The sequence below is a fragment of the Myotis yumanensis genome, unplaced genomic scaffold (assembly GCF_028538775.1).
Source record: "Myotis yumanensis isolate MYYU_CA2020_CCGP unplaced genomic scaffold, mMyoYum1.0.hap1 SCAF_2, whole genome shotgun sequence".
Taxonomy (NCBI): domain Eukaryota; kingdom Metazoa; phylum Chordata; class Mammalia; order Chiroptera; family Vespertilionidae; genus Myotis; species Myotis yumanensis.
The window spans coordinates 165,040,545-165,055,950 of NW_027223753.1; the positions used below are offsets into that span (position 1 = coordinate 165,040,545).

Genomic DNA, 15,406 nt, shown 5'->3' on the forward strand with positions numbered 1-15,406 from the left:
TCCTGTAACTTAAATTGTCATGATGGAATTTGAAATTTAAAAAATCTCAATAAAAAAAAAATCTGTTACTTTTCAGATAAGAAAATTCCAAAACTTACTTTGAAATTCATTTGTCATTTATATCGATTAATTTCAGTATTTAAAATAGTAAAATGATGGTGATTTTTGTCAGACAACTTTAAGTCTGTGTGTGTATTTAAGCACGTAGACATACATCATGTACATAACAAACACATTTTGGGGGGACTTTGTAACTTGGGGCATTTTAGTTTTCCCACAGGGTATCCAAAGTCAAATTGTAAGGTAAATTTTTAGTCTGTGCTATTGATATTGCAACTTCTGGAGCAATATTTAGACTCACAAAACAGTAATGCCATGAAAACATATTTTCTATTAGAGTGCACAAATGAAGTCAGATTGTTAGCCTTATTTGAAAAGTTTGTGAATGGGTGATTGTTCTTTAATCATTTCAAAGATAACCAATTCTTTTTTAAAAAAAATGTTTTTATTGATTTTCAAAGAGGAAGGGAAAGGGGGAGAGAGATAGAAATATCAATGATGAGATAGAATCATCGATCCACTGCCTACTGCACAGCCCCCACTGGGGATGGGTATGTACCTCGACTGGGAATCGAACCATGAGTTGACATTAAACCATTTTGAGCCACACTGGCCGGGCCTATCCAATTCTTATTACCTTGACAAGCAAACTGTTCTTTTTTCTGTTTATTTATAGTATCTTCTATTACTTATGTTCCCTCTGTCAGTAAAGAGATTCAGTTCAATAACTTCATCATAAAAACTTTTCTATACTTAGAAATGATAGCATTTAACTCATTCTTTGTATTTTCTTCTTAAACAATCATACTTCTTCCCATTTTACGTCATGGACTCCATTTATTCATCTCATATTTTTTTCATTTTTATCAATTTCTTCAAGTTACAATATTTGTGAAATATAGTGGGAGGATTACTTCCCACTCTGCTATTGTATTATATTATGACCAGAGGCCCGATGCACGAAATTTGTGCAAGAGTAGGACTTCCTTCCCCCGCTGCCGGCACTGGCTTCCCTCTGGCACCCGGGACCCAGGTTTCCCTCGAAGCCCCAGCTTTGTCCAGAAGGTTGTCCAGAAGGACGTCTGGTCTAATTAGCATATTATGCTTTTATTTTTATAGAAGATGTTAACATTACCTTGGCTTCCTTCTTTCCCAAATTGATTGAGTTTGTTTTAACTTTGTATGTATCTGTGTACATCTTTTTATGATATTCTTTGAGGGTAGGGACCATAATTTACAATCCTACTGTACTATATAGTACCAGGTTAAATAGACTTGTAAAATGCTGATTATGGTAAATTTTTATTCTTAGAGTCAGTGTTCAAAAAGAGTGTTAGAGGTCATTTTTAGAATGAATAAGAATTTACTAATCAAAATATTATTTCTTTAAGTTAGGTAGTGCTTTTTATTTTTTAAGGTAAATACTAATTTCTTTCTTATTGACTTTATCTCAAAAATACTGTTTGCTTAAAAAGGCAGGTATGTTTATTCCTAAAACGAGGTGCCAATCAACATGCCACTGATGAAGAAGGGAAAGACCCGTTAACTATAGCTGTGGAAGCAGCCAATGCTGATATAGTGACCTTGTAAGTGTTTTTTTACTTCATTATTTCCCGTACACTATAGGACTTGGGTGGGGTTTCCTTTGTAGGTATGAACTTTAAACTTGGCCAGTTATTTACATATACCATATACTTCTCTAAGTAAAATAAATGTATTAAGCACTTTACTACATGATCTTGGTTTTCACAACCCTGTGAGGAAGATGTTATTATTATTAACCTCATTTTATAAGGAAATCAAGCCACAGATAATTTGAAAAACTAGTAAGTGGTAGTGCTGGAATTTGAAACCAAGAATTCTGGCCTTAAAACCCATGTTCTTAGCCACCTCTGTTATCCTTCATGACCAATAGAAACAGAAAACCCGTGATTTCTCTAAAATGGATTATTTAACTCTTAGTACATATTGGGATGGGGATTGGATTGGTACAGTAACAGGCAATTACTCTGCTACTTTGAGAATCAGGATTATATGTAGGGGGGACATCTACATTGGTGTTAGTAACTTTTGCAGTTGCATTGCTTTTGGGCAGTGATACTTAAGGATTTGTTTGTACTTATTTTTAAAAGAAGACTCTATTTTAAGATAAAAGTACTTGTTTTTGAATGTTTGAATACAATTTAATATGATCTGTTAAGGAATGATTTTTGAGGTCTTAATTTGATTTTCATATTAGATAAAAGTTAATTGTTACACTTGGAATCAAGAAATGCGTTTTCACTTACATGTCATTATTATGTAGGAAATCTCAAGCATATGTTGTATGAAGTCACTTTTTCATTCTATTCTGGGCTGAATGAAGCCCAGAATGGTTGATCCTTTGTTATATAAGTAGAGACAGTTCCATTCACATGACTAAATCTCAGTCACTTAAAAGAGAAAATCCCACGACTGCCTTGAACTCCTGAGCTCCCACTGAGAATTCTTGGCTTGTCATATGTCACTGCTGAATAAAAAAATTTTAAAAAAGCATATTTTCTCTGTACTCAACTTCCTTTCCATACTGGAGGAGTTATGTTACTGTGGAGGCTATTGTAGGGAAATTTAAATCATTGTAGATTTACAATTAGAGAAAGGTAAGTTATTAAAGAAAAGACAGAAATGGTATAGAGAAACAAATCTTGGTTTTGCAGGGTTCCCAGGCAACTCTTACAGTAAAGGCCCCTCTTCCCAAAGATAGCTGTTTCCAAGTTAACTAAATTTCCTCATATTACTTTGTGTAAGGACTTTAGTTTCACTTAAAAATTTTTGAAAATAGATGTCCTCTTTGAAAAGTCCAAATACTAAAAGGAAAATTATGTTGCTATTATTAATTGACGCAGTGGTTGAAAATGGAAATGGAAGGGATTCATGGTACTCTGAAGATAGGAAAAGCCCATTTTAGATGCTGCAGTAGTTGCCAGAGAGAGCATGTTAGAAGAGAGTGTTAGAAGTCTGGGAAGGCAATGAGTATTTGGTGACTTGAAGAACAGAAGAGTAATATAAAGTAGGAGAAGGGTCCCAAAGGCAACATTTGCATGTTGTTGTTGTTGTTTTTAATATATTTTATTGATTTTTTACAGAGAGGAAGGGAGAGGGATAGAGAGTTAGAAACATCGATGAGAGAGAAACATCGATCAGCTGCCTCCTGCACACCTCCAACTGGGGATGTGCCCTCAACCAAGGTAGATGCCCTTGACCAGAATCGAACCTGGGACCTTTCAGTCCGCAGGCCAACGCTCTATCCACTGAGCCAAACTGGTTAGGGCCATTTGCATGTTTTAAAATGTTGTTTCACGTTAGTAAGAAAATGGGAAGAAATTCTTGTCTTCTTAATCCAATGCTACATGTCTTCCTGCTGCCAGGATGAATAATTCCTAAAAAGAATGCATAGCCAATATGGTAATCTTGGGAAAATCTTGGTCACCTGTGGTCATTATTATAATGTTTGTATATCAAAATATATTTCCAGTATTTAGAAATAACAGACACTGTTTATATGACTGGAACTACTCACCTCAGAGTGAACCAGAGTGAATTTATGATAGGCTATTGCTTCCATACGATAGCATTAATTTCAGCAGTTGGTGGTTAAAGTTTGATAGGTTGCTATAGAAGCCAGGAATTCTCTGGAGTCTGGAGGAAGCAAGTTGCTGAAGGTGCTGCAAGAATCTTGCTTTAACAGAGCTGAAATACGCCTTCATTGTCTTCTCTCATGAGAATTGTATAAAGTGAAATACAATTATTTTTCTATCTGGATTGCTGGCTGGGTCTGATAGAATAAAAGCCCATTTATTTCAGTGGCAAATATTGATAGAGAAAAAAATTACATTAGTACACGTTTTATCTGCTTATATAATTCATTACTTTATGAATATTTATCTTGTATAACTTCATCTAAAAATGCTTTTATTTAATTTTAGGTTACGTTTAGCAAGAATGAATGAAGAGATGCGGGAGTCAGAAGGACTTTATGGACAGCCAGGTCAATATTCTACTAATAACCATACCGAAATGCAGTATAAGAAATGCATTCAAGAATTTATAAGTTTACAATTGGAGGACTGATAGTTCTTTAGCAAACTAGCTTAATATTATAGAGTTTTATAACTTGTAAATTGTGAGTTGTTAAGTATGTACTGTACCTGTTAAATTCTTGGGGGTGGTCAACTCCTGGGCCTTTAAATATCCATAACTATTCCTATTAGAGTACACATTCACTTGCTGTATTGAACTCTGGCTGCTGACTTCTTTCTCTGCTGTACAGATGTCTTCCATATACATTCCAGTGAAGTAAATGGAATGATAATGTATCTTTATACACTTACAGCAGCACAATAGTCATTTTCTTTTTGAAATTCTCTGTCAACTGAATATAACAAAATGGCTTTCTTTTTGTTAATTCAGGGAATTTCTATAAATTGTGTTCAGGGAAAAAAAAAATCACCATATGCTTGGCAAATAATAAGTCAGAATGGAAAATACCTAGAAAATGAATTTAGGAGTTTTATACTTTGATATAAACATGAGTTGAAGGTTTAAAATAAAATTTACCAGTAGGTTAAGAAGTACATAATGGGAGTGGAGTTAGTTTAAAAGGTATAGAGGAAAGGTCTCGTTTTATCTTATAATGTACAATATCTGTTAGATAAATGGAAGTTTTTTGAACAATATTTTGAGAACCTGATGGCAAAGTAGACTTATTCATAATTAGAGAAATCTAATTCAGTATCAGCTCAAGTCTCATTTTGAGTCATTTTCACCCTTGAATCAAGATGTTAAAAAAGGAAGAAATGTTGTGATCAGATTCCTCTCTCTGATGAAATGTCAAATAATTAGATCTGCAATTTTATCAAGTTGAGTATATGAATTATTAATATGTCTGTTTTAAATTCATATACATATTAGTAAGAAACTTGGAATTAATGACTAAAATAATTGAAATTGTTCGGTATATTTAATTTTTTAATGAATATTAATAATTTAAAAAGCTTGATAATATCTATTCTTGTTTAAATATATTTTCAAATTTCTGTACTTTGTTCTAGCTTCAGCCATTTCCTTTTATTTTAATCAGATTAATATATAATGAATAGATATATGGGGCCATTCTTTTCTCAGAGGACTGTATTTACTACTTATTTTTGGTTTAATTTAACAGGGAACAAGTAAGAACTTTGAGAATAGAGAACATCTAGATACTTCTAATCTAGGGTGTCCCACTTTAATCCTATGGATCAAACAATACTACTGATTCATGATATACCAAGATGTAAGAAAGCTGATTAAGGGTGAAGTCTCAGTGTTAATTCTGAATTTCACCCATTTGTTTTAAACTTGAATGTGAGATTTTAAATGTTATTATTTTGTAACATATACTTAAGTGATGGTATTACTAGGCCATTTTTTTGAGGCCTTTGTGTTTAAGCACTTTAAAATAAAAAATATTATTCAAAGGCTATGACCGATATTTGTGAGATAAGAGTGATCTTCAAGATTTTAAGTTAAACTTTCTTTTTTTCCTGAAATTTTAAACTTAAATGTTTGGTCAGCTGCTCTTTCCTTAAGGTGTTTGTTTGCTGATGAAGTTACACCCAACTGGTTAGTCAGAAGGTCAGTGGTTGACTTTTCTCTGGAGTTGGGAAGCTGGAAAGGACAGGGCCTCTATGCTCTTGCAACTTGTAGTTTCACCTGAATTGCTTGGGCTTCCGCCACCATTTAGGAGCATTCATATGTCTCTTTCACTGTTGTTTTATGTATAAGTTGATGAGTATATACCTTCCATTCATCCAAAGAAAAATAGACTTTTGCTATTTATTTGAATGAAAATTTGAAAAAACACCCTCTTTTTTAAAAAACAAACTTTTATACCACTCTCAAATTTCAGTTTAGAGATTAAAAATAGATCAGAATTCTGGAAATGCAGAATAAAATGAAATTTTGATCTATTTGAGGATCATCTTGCTAATTAGATTTTTCTAATTAGATTTATTTAGAGTCTGATATTTAAAGCAGAACAATTTTATACTTATACAGGTGACATGGTGAAATGGCACAGCAATTGCTCTCTGACTACTTTTCTTCTCCCTATGAGTCTTTGGAGAGCAAATATGTTTGCTTAGGTAACAGGTCTTTTTTTCTCCTTCGCCTATCACTGTAAATTTTTCTCATATATTTTGGTTATTTTATCTAGATACTTTTTTTTTTTTTTTTTTTTTGCTGCCTACCATAAGAAAGAAAATCTCACAATTCTGGATAATTTTAAAATGCAGTTTGTTTCAGTCTTTTGATAATGAAGAGCCCTACCATTTAAAAGACTCAGATATTACCTTTGGGAATCACGGACTTATTTCTAGGAGACTCTACTTCTGAATTTTCTATCCACAACCCTGACCTCAGACTCCTGATTTTTTGCAAGGTTTAAGAGCACGTGTTTCCTGAAGGGAAGATTTATCTAACCCTGTTTATCAGTTACTGCAGCTCTTAGGAGAATTGGGGTGGGGGTGGGTGAGTGAGATATCATGCCCTGCTCTGAATTGTTGGAAACCAGTGTGGTGGTTCCCACAGTCCAGTTTCTGGTCCTAGGATTCCTCTTGATTGTTGGCAGTTTCTTAGTCGGTTGAAAATCACTGTTTTAGTTAACCACTACTGGTTATGTGAGTATGTTACTGACAAAGGCTTGTCTGATCTAATCAGTTATAAAAGAAGGCTGTAATTAACCCAGAAGGGGCAAGATTAGTTGGGGGTGGGGTTTCACATGCTGCCATCTTTTTGCTCAAGAGCAAAATCAACAAAATCTTGGATCATTATAACTGCTATAGCAGTGGCTATTCTGAATACCAAAAATCAAAAAACCATTTTAAACTACCAGTGGAAACAGCAGTCCACATTTTAAAAACTCAGAACTGTCCGGGCACATAGACAGTTAACTTTCTGAAGAGAAATACTAGTACAATGCGATTAAGTAATTTAAAGGATATAACTTAGCATTAAAAATATTGGGTGACTAGTTGTTTACCTTTAATAATAAACTGTTAAATGTACTTCTGTAAACTTTCCAGGGCATCATATTCTGGCTTATTGTTTATATCTTCTAGTGTAGACAAGTTATAGTTGCCTTGGGAGAAATTCTAAATGATTAAAATTATATTTAAATTTTAAAGGATCACATTGAAGTCGATTTGTGTTAACTATATTAAATAACTTAGTCATTATCATTATTGTAACCTTTGTTTTCTGACCATACATTTTGAAGCCTAAGAAAGGTATATTGATAGTCCATTATTTAGTGTTTTATTAGAAACTGAATGTTAATAAAAGTTTTGTGTGTGTGAAGGTGAGACTTCCTTCCGTATTGTAGTAACTCTTTTAAAATGTATTCAGTAAGTGAAACAAATGATTAGTGTGTAGCACCAACAATTTTTCCCTCAAAGAAGCATTTAATTGAGTGAATAAAAGAGCTTATAATTTGTTTTGCATGGTACAATGGTTCTACTAAAATGTACTTGTGTAATAGGTACTAGATAATTTTAAAACGAAAACTGGAAAACCACAAAAAGAAAAAATTCCACAGCTTGCTGTACAAAATATGCATTGCTAATAGTAGAAGCCATATATCGCCATTGTACTGTTATAATACTAAGAATGCTCATCTGGTGCTATCTGTAAACTATTTGGCATTGGTGTCTCTGCTAGATCCTTCTTCCTATTTCTTCTTGAATGTATAATGTGTGCCTTTTAAGTTACTTCTGGTGTTGAATGGTAAAATCAGTGTGGTATTTTTATATTATAATCTGCACTTTACACTTTTTTGGAAAGTAAAATTCCAGACTCTCCAGTTTAAATAGTATTTTAAAAATATTTATAATGTTTACAATAAATATTTTAAATATTTTAATTCAACATCTAAGAATAAGAAAAAATTTTAAATATTTTGTATGGTTTCTTAATTGATATTTAATGTTGGTCTCTTCTCGTATTATTTTATATCTTTTAGAATGGCTAAAAATGGGAATAGATTGTAGTTTGTCTTTTAATGTGGGAGTAACTTTTAAGAAATCATGGGTATAATTGGATTGTCTTACCTATTGTTCCAGCATTTCAACCTTTGTTTTTGTTGTTTTAATGAATGAGTTAAGAATGTTACTCTTAGCCAACCCTATTAAGATTCTCTCCTTACTTTTTTTCTTTTTAAAGTAGATTGATTGATTCAGGTCATGAGAAATTTCCAGGGTTAAATGAAAGCTATATAGAGATTTTAATAACTTGCTTTTTACATAGATTAAATATTAAAAGTGAAAAAAATATTGAAAGTATTAAAAACTTTTTATTGAAAATTTTGGGTTATGCTATTAGACCTTTTTACTAGATAGATCTTCGTCCCCTTCCCAGACTTTTTCTAATTCTCTAGCTTTTGGTATGACATCTATTGCCTCAAAAAATCTCTTTTCAAAAGCTAACAAAACTTACTGCACTATTAACAACAACTGTAGCAAATGAGTTTGTAATAAGATGGATGCAAGGTATATTCTAGGAAATAATTATAAAACCATGTTACAACAACAGTCATGTAAAATAGTGTTTGACAGTCTAAATCTTGAAAACAGAACTATGCCAAGCTTCTGTATAAAGCTGATGTTTAATAGGAAGCATTCCTAATGGATTACTCATCTTGAAAATAAGATTTTATTTTATACAAATCCTTTATTTGAGGAGTAATCTGTATGTGTGTATATGTTTAGTTTCTCATGGCAAGAAATCGAGTATTCAATCAGCTATAGTATTAGTATGTATAATCTTCTTCCCTACAAGCATATTTGTATGTATATACATATGTCTATTATTCTAATTCAACATGTTTTTGGTATTCCCATTGTTGTCATAGTATTCTTTCTCATATGACCTACAGTAAATAAAAACTTCTGACTACATGTGAAAATTATGATTTTATAGTCATTTTCTAGGCTTTATCATTTTATAAGCTTAGTAAGCAGGGGATTAGGTGTGTTAGTTTTAGTTAAGCATTAAAGTTAAAGAATTTCTTTTTCACATGCTATTTAAAATGGCTTTTAAAAGGTAATACTAAAGTAGGCTTCCTCCCTCACCTGATTATCAGCTTTGTCTAGTTAATAACTTGCATCCATCAGAAACAGTTAGTGTTTGTTTTTGGCCTTTCCTTTTGGTCTTGATCAAGGGAAATACTTATTTAAAGAATGCCTTGTTTACTATACCTCACTTATACTGACTTTTATTTCCCATGTATGAATAAATGTATTTCTGCACATGGCTTTAAAATACTTGCATCTTTGCTCTTTTCTAACTCTGAACTTTCCTCTATGGCTGCATTTGAGGTGCTTTTTTCAGGTATAGTTTTCTTTCTTCTTTCACTATATACTTTTCCAGCATTTATATTTAGTTCATCTTTTTTCTTTTAAAAATGCTCAGCTAAACAAAATTTTAATAGAATGAATTATAAAGTAGTTACTAAATATAAGAATGAATATTGTTTATTAATATTTTTATTGTATGCATTTTAAAAGTGTCCTTATTTTACTTTCATGCAGGTGATGAAACTTATCAGGACATTTTTCGTGATTTTTCTCAGATGGCATCCAATAATCCAGAAAAACTAAATCGTTTCCAGCAAGATTCACAGAAATTCTGATTTTTTTTTTTTTTTTAAGAAGGGGAGAATACTAAATCTGGTGACTTCCTAATGTATAGATTTGAAAACTCACACATTTTTACTACTTTAATTCTACTTAATTTTAGTAGATATTGAGTAGTTTGGAAAAAAGGTACCCATTCATTGGTAAAACATAGGGCTTTAGTAGTTGGAAGAGGAGCCTATTTTAGGACCCACAAAAAGGAAGAGAGGCTGTTTAAAGGGCTATTTTTATAGATAAAAATTGAATCTAGACTTAGGCCATCTTTAGGTTACTATGTCCTAAGAGTTTAGACAAAAATCTCTTTTTTTGCTAGTGGATGGTAGTGTTGATTTTTCTTCTGTGCGTCGTACCCAGTGTCACATATTTGCATCAAGTGGGAGCCGACTGGTCCTGCCTGCCTCAAGAATATGTCTTTTCTTTATTTTCCCAGATAACATTAGTGGTTCAGAAGTGGTTTTATTTTGCTTTGATAGCCTAGCTGTTATACACACATATGTAATTTAATTATTAGCTGGAGAGTATGTTTCCCCCATTGGTTCATAAATGCAGTTATACTCCTTAGATATCTGGTTATTATCCTGTACTTTAACATACATACAGTGTTTGTACAGGTAGATATAACTCAGTCTTTCAGTTTTATTCCATTTTATGCAGCAAAATGAAGCCCTTAACAAGTTTTTTTAATCACCAAAAGATTCTCAGTTATAGAAATGGTAGTTCTTCATTGTTGGGTTGATTTCCTAAAACCTGGACAAATCTATTGATGTAATAAAACTGTTTCAAAGGTTACTTGAATGTTGCAAAATTACGCTTTCATCATATTGTAACTTTCAAAGGAAAAGCTGATTTATAGAGTAATGTAGAGCATTTTTATATTTGAAATTTGTCCTTTTCAAGATACATTTTTGCTATTGGTCCTTGTGAAAGAAAAATCTCTTTGTAAAAGGAGAAAAAAAACTTAATGTTTTTCTTAGCTTTAATTAAAATATAGCACTAAATTGCTTTTTAATTTTTCAACATCTATTCTGTGTACTTGTTGTATACAGTGTATGTTATTTTAAATTATAACATCTATATAGCTTTAGTATTTGGTTTTATGAATCATAGGCCCTTGAATTCCAAAATATGGATATACTAATTTATCATTATATGCTACAAATTAGGCTAATTCCATGTTTGGTTGACATATCTTGTCAGGAGTATAAATACTTTAGTAATTTGCCTTACGGTTTCTTTCTTTTTTAAAAAATGTTTTTATTGATTGATTTTTTTTTTTTTTTTTGAGAGAGAGAGAGAAAGAGAGGAAGGAAGGGAGAGAGAGAAACATTGATTGGCTGCCTCCTGAGCCCAAAACCTGGGCATGTGCCCCAACTGGGAATCAAACTGGCGACCTTCTGGTGCACAGGACAATGCTCAACCAACTGAGCCACACTAGCCAGAGCATGGTTTCTTTCTAATATTGTCAACAATTAAATTTAATCTTATTTTACAAGTTACATGTGTTATCATTGATACTCAGTTTCTAAATAAGAGAGTTTTTAAAATTTGGCTTATCAGATAAGTAGGTAAATACTATTTAATAGGGTAGAGATACATTTTCTAACATGCCTTCCTCCCAATAACTAGAGTTTTGTAAATTAATTGACTCTCAAAACGGAATCTGTCTAAACAGGAATTATACTGAAATAAATTCACATCACAGGAAAGGTTCCATGTTTGGTCAAATTGCATGCACATAATGCTTATTTAGTAATAATCACTGCATATTAGATAAGAATAAAAACTGTATTTATGAATTATTTCTAAGGAAATCCTAACTTCCAAAAGCCTTGTATTGAAATTAAACCACTAACAGTCATAGTGTGGCTCAGTTGGTTGAGCATTGTCCTGTGCACCAGAAGGTCGCCAGTTTGATTCCCAGTTGGGGCACATGCCCAGGTTTTGGGCTCAGGAGGCAGCCAATCAATGTTTCTCTCTCTCCCTTCCTTCCTGTTTTAAATCTCTCCTGTTTTACCTCAGAGTCACAGATCATCTGACTTGGCAAAAGTTTGATATATATCACTTTTATTAGAGTGTACCTTGAGATTGATTTTTCAAAAAACTCAAGCATAAGGAAATATGTTGAAAACAACAAAAAGAAAGAAAGAGGAAAGAGAGCTTCACTTTTCCTTTGCAGTGCCCATTCCTGCTAAAGCTCCTACCCTTTATCTGAGGAAGCCTAGGCAGATTTCCTTTTGGATTCAGCCACTGGTGCTTCAGAAAACCTGTGGAATCTCTAGTTGTGAAGGCAATTCTTCATGACGCTCTTACCTCCTGTGGCTTGAGTCATGAGCTGTTAATGTGGCAGTAATTAGTGCCCACTTACATTTAATGGTTAGAGATGTATTTACAGTTACACTAAAGATGATCATGGTTCTGAATATCTTCAGAGAAGGCAACATCTTTAACAGTACAGGGAATCCGGTACTACAGAAATACATTCCTGTGGCTTGCTTTCTTAAATATGCTGAGACATAATTTGGATTAAATTTGGCAGAAATGATACAGTAAACAGCAAGGCTCTAAAGTATAATAGTTACAAGTAGTTACAAAGGGTGGCTCTTACCAGGGTAAATTTAGCTGTCAAGTAACATCTTTTCTATAGTATGTAACAAATTTGAGTTTTATTGCGCTGTGAATTATCCAGTGCATTATGAGAAACTATAGTGGGAACAATGTTAATCATACCCTTGGGCTTCATAGGTCAGTGTGACTGCCCATTGTTTTCTTTCCTTAACTGATCTGCTGATACTAGTTTCTGATTTTTTCTCATTATTCTGTTAGGGCATTTCATTAGCTCATTAACTTAGAAGTTAGATTAATATTAAAATAAAAATATTATTTGCACTATGAGGAGTTCATCAGGTGCAGTTTCATGTTAGAACTAGACTAAAGGTAATTGAGTAGTTATTTGCAATTCTATAAGGTTTTAAAAATTACCTTTGGTACAGTCCTTAGAAATCCAGGAATTTCCAGGGATTCACTACATTACAGTGTTTGCCTAATTTATACTGGTCTTGACTATAGACTTTAATGAACCTTGGTGTTTGTTTCTCAAAATGTATAGATTTAATTTGGAATACGTACTTGCTTCTTCATGAGTGCATTTTGAAAAAGAAAAATCCCACAAAAACATATACCTTTACACTCTGGACATCTCAAGTTTGTGATGTGTTAAGCAGTATTTTAGAAATAAAATTTTATAAATGTAAAGTATGGTCACAATCAACCAAATTGTATTTAAGACTAAATTTACTACCCATTTTGAATAATGAGACATTTCCATATCACTCTTAGATTGTCAAATTAACTTTTCTGTTTGTTAGCACCTTTGACCATGGACATGAGCTGGAAAAATGATGTTTTTATAGAATTGTTTGTCCAGAATGACTTCAGACCTGCATAGTGGAAAGACCACTGACTAGTAATTACTATTGTTTTTGGATTCAGAGCTCCTCACAAATAAACCAGTGTGATGAAGCAAAATGAAACTATAACAGTATCCCTTTGTATACTGTTCTGCTGTTCACAGTGTACTTGGACATTACTTTATCTCACCTGATTTCACAGTAGGACTTCTCTGCGCAAGCCAACACTGTCTCTTCTTTGATCTGGTTCACTCCTCTTTTTTTACAGAGGGGGTCACTGGTGTGCTGGCCGGTGGCATAGATGACACCAAAGCCCCCTTGTCTGTCATTAATAGTCAGAGGCACTTTATTTGTATCATGAATTGATTTGAAATCTTTGTAAAGCAGCAACATCTGATAATGACTGCCAGCTTTCCTTGTGTTTTGATAAAAACTCCAAATATTCTGGAGAACCTGGCTATATAATTACCTTGAAGGAATAGATTAGGATTTGACAACATTAAATTATAGGAAAGTTTACATTTTTGCAATAACAAACATTAATGAAAGGCAAAACATTGCAAAGGTAATTTTAATTTACTATTTACAGGCATACCTCATTTTTAATGTGCTTTGCTTTATTGCACTTCACAGATATTGTGTCTTTGCAAATTGAAGGCAAGACCCTCCATCAGCAAAAAGATTATGACTTACTTTATGGCAATACTTGCTTTATTGTGGTGGTCTGGAAATGAACCCACAGTATCTCTGAGGTATGCCTGTACTTAAAAATTTCTTGATGAAAGATAGCTAAAAGGGGCTTGGATTCAATTTGGTTGAATCCTGACATCTGCAAATATAATTTTGTGGACATCCTTTTCTGTTTACATACATTTATTTACTTAAAATGAGATAATGGGGGAGAGAAGCAAGGTTTGATTAAATAAGCTTTTCTCTATATTGGTCTTTTCACTATTTTATGTTTTAGATTTTTTTAATTTTTCATCAACACCGGTGATGTTAATTTTAAACAGGGAAAGCTCGCTACATTATAAAGAGTGCTGACGACATTTATTTTACACAAAGGCTTAAGGTTGACTTTTGGAAATGATGAGCTACTTTTCTGCATATGTTTACTTGTGCTTTGTGGTATTTTGGATCATTCCAGGCATAAAGACTTGTTACATGTAATATTTCTTGCTATCTGTGAAAGGGTATATTTTAAAGAATGTATAACCAACACATTTACTTTTTATTGGTATGTAGAGGATTTGTATCTAATTCATGAATGTAGTTTTAGTGTAGTTTGTCATTGTAAATGAAACAAAGTACATTATCTTTATAGTTATTCTAAAATGTACATTATGTAAGAATTGTAAATATTACACTTGATTAAATACTTTGTATGCTGAAAAAATTATAAGTCAATAAAAATTTCACATCTGGCATAGTTCTTTCATGCTCACATTTTCACTTTATTATAAACTACAACTTCAGACTTATCTGTTAACAACTGTCGTGTTTAAGGTCCTATATTCCTTTCCAACCCTGTCAGATCCATCAGATTGCTCCCATTTCCTAATTGCTTCAATAAAGAAATGCATTTTGATCTTTTAAACATTCTCTTCTGCCTGTATGTCTCCCAATTCATTAGATAAAAATCACAAAGGCTTTTTTGGGGCCCTAGCTTTTTTTTTTCCTTTCCATTGTGATTGACATATATGTTGAAGTTTCTAATCTACACAACACATTCACACTCAGTCCTTTTAGTAAACAAAAACATGTTTTTATATGGATTGAGACAGAAGGGATGGAGGGATTGAAAGAACAGATCTGGAGGTGAATTGCCTGCTTTTGCCTTTAAAAGCGAATTGAAAGCATAGTTCTATGAAGAAGAGAATCCACACCACTAGTCAGTAAAGATTTTAAATGAAAACAAAGCCTGCTTTTTCATTATTGCAAAACAATGCTTTTTCATTGTAGAAAAATGTTTAAATTACAATAAGTGAAAAAGAAGATAATCATCCATAATTCCATCATCTGCCCATGCTGTCCAGTGTGGCGTCCAACTAGCCCCATGTGGCTATCGAAATTTAAATTAATTAAAATTACACAAAGTTAATTGCACTGCCAAGTTTTAAGGGCTTACTAATGTGACTTGTGGCTACTATTTGTTGTTTTTGATTTCAGAAAGGAAGGGAAATGGAGAGAGAGAGAGAGAGAGAGAGAAGCATCAATGATGAGAGAGAA

The 15,406-nt window shown here is 32.7% G+C and overlaps 1 protein-coding gene across 4 annotated transcripts in view; it reads left to right on the forward strand.

The window, feature by feature from the left end:
• ACAP2 (ArfGAP with coiled-coil, ankyrin repeat and PH domains 2) overlaps nt 1-14,779 on the forward strand; it is a 142,941-nt gene extending 128,162 nt beyond the window's left edge. For all 4 annotated transcript variants that reach the window (XM_070406524.1, XM_070406525.1, XM_070406526.1 and 1 more), the window contains 3 exons: nt 1,536-1,646; nt 4,026-4,087; nt 9,666-14,779. In XM_070406524.1, coding sequence (XP_070262625.1) covers nt 1,536-1,646; nt 4,026-4,087; nt 9,666-9,766 — 274 coding nt within the window. In that variant the 3' untranslated portion in view covers nt 9,767-14,779. The remainder of the gene's footprint in view (nt 1-1,535; nt 1,647-4,025; nt 4,088-9,665) is intronic.
• Nucleotides 14,780-15,406: the final 627 nt, after the last annotated feature.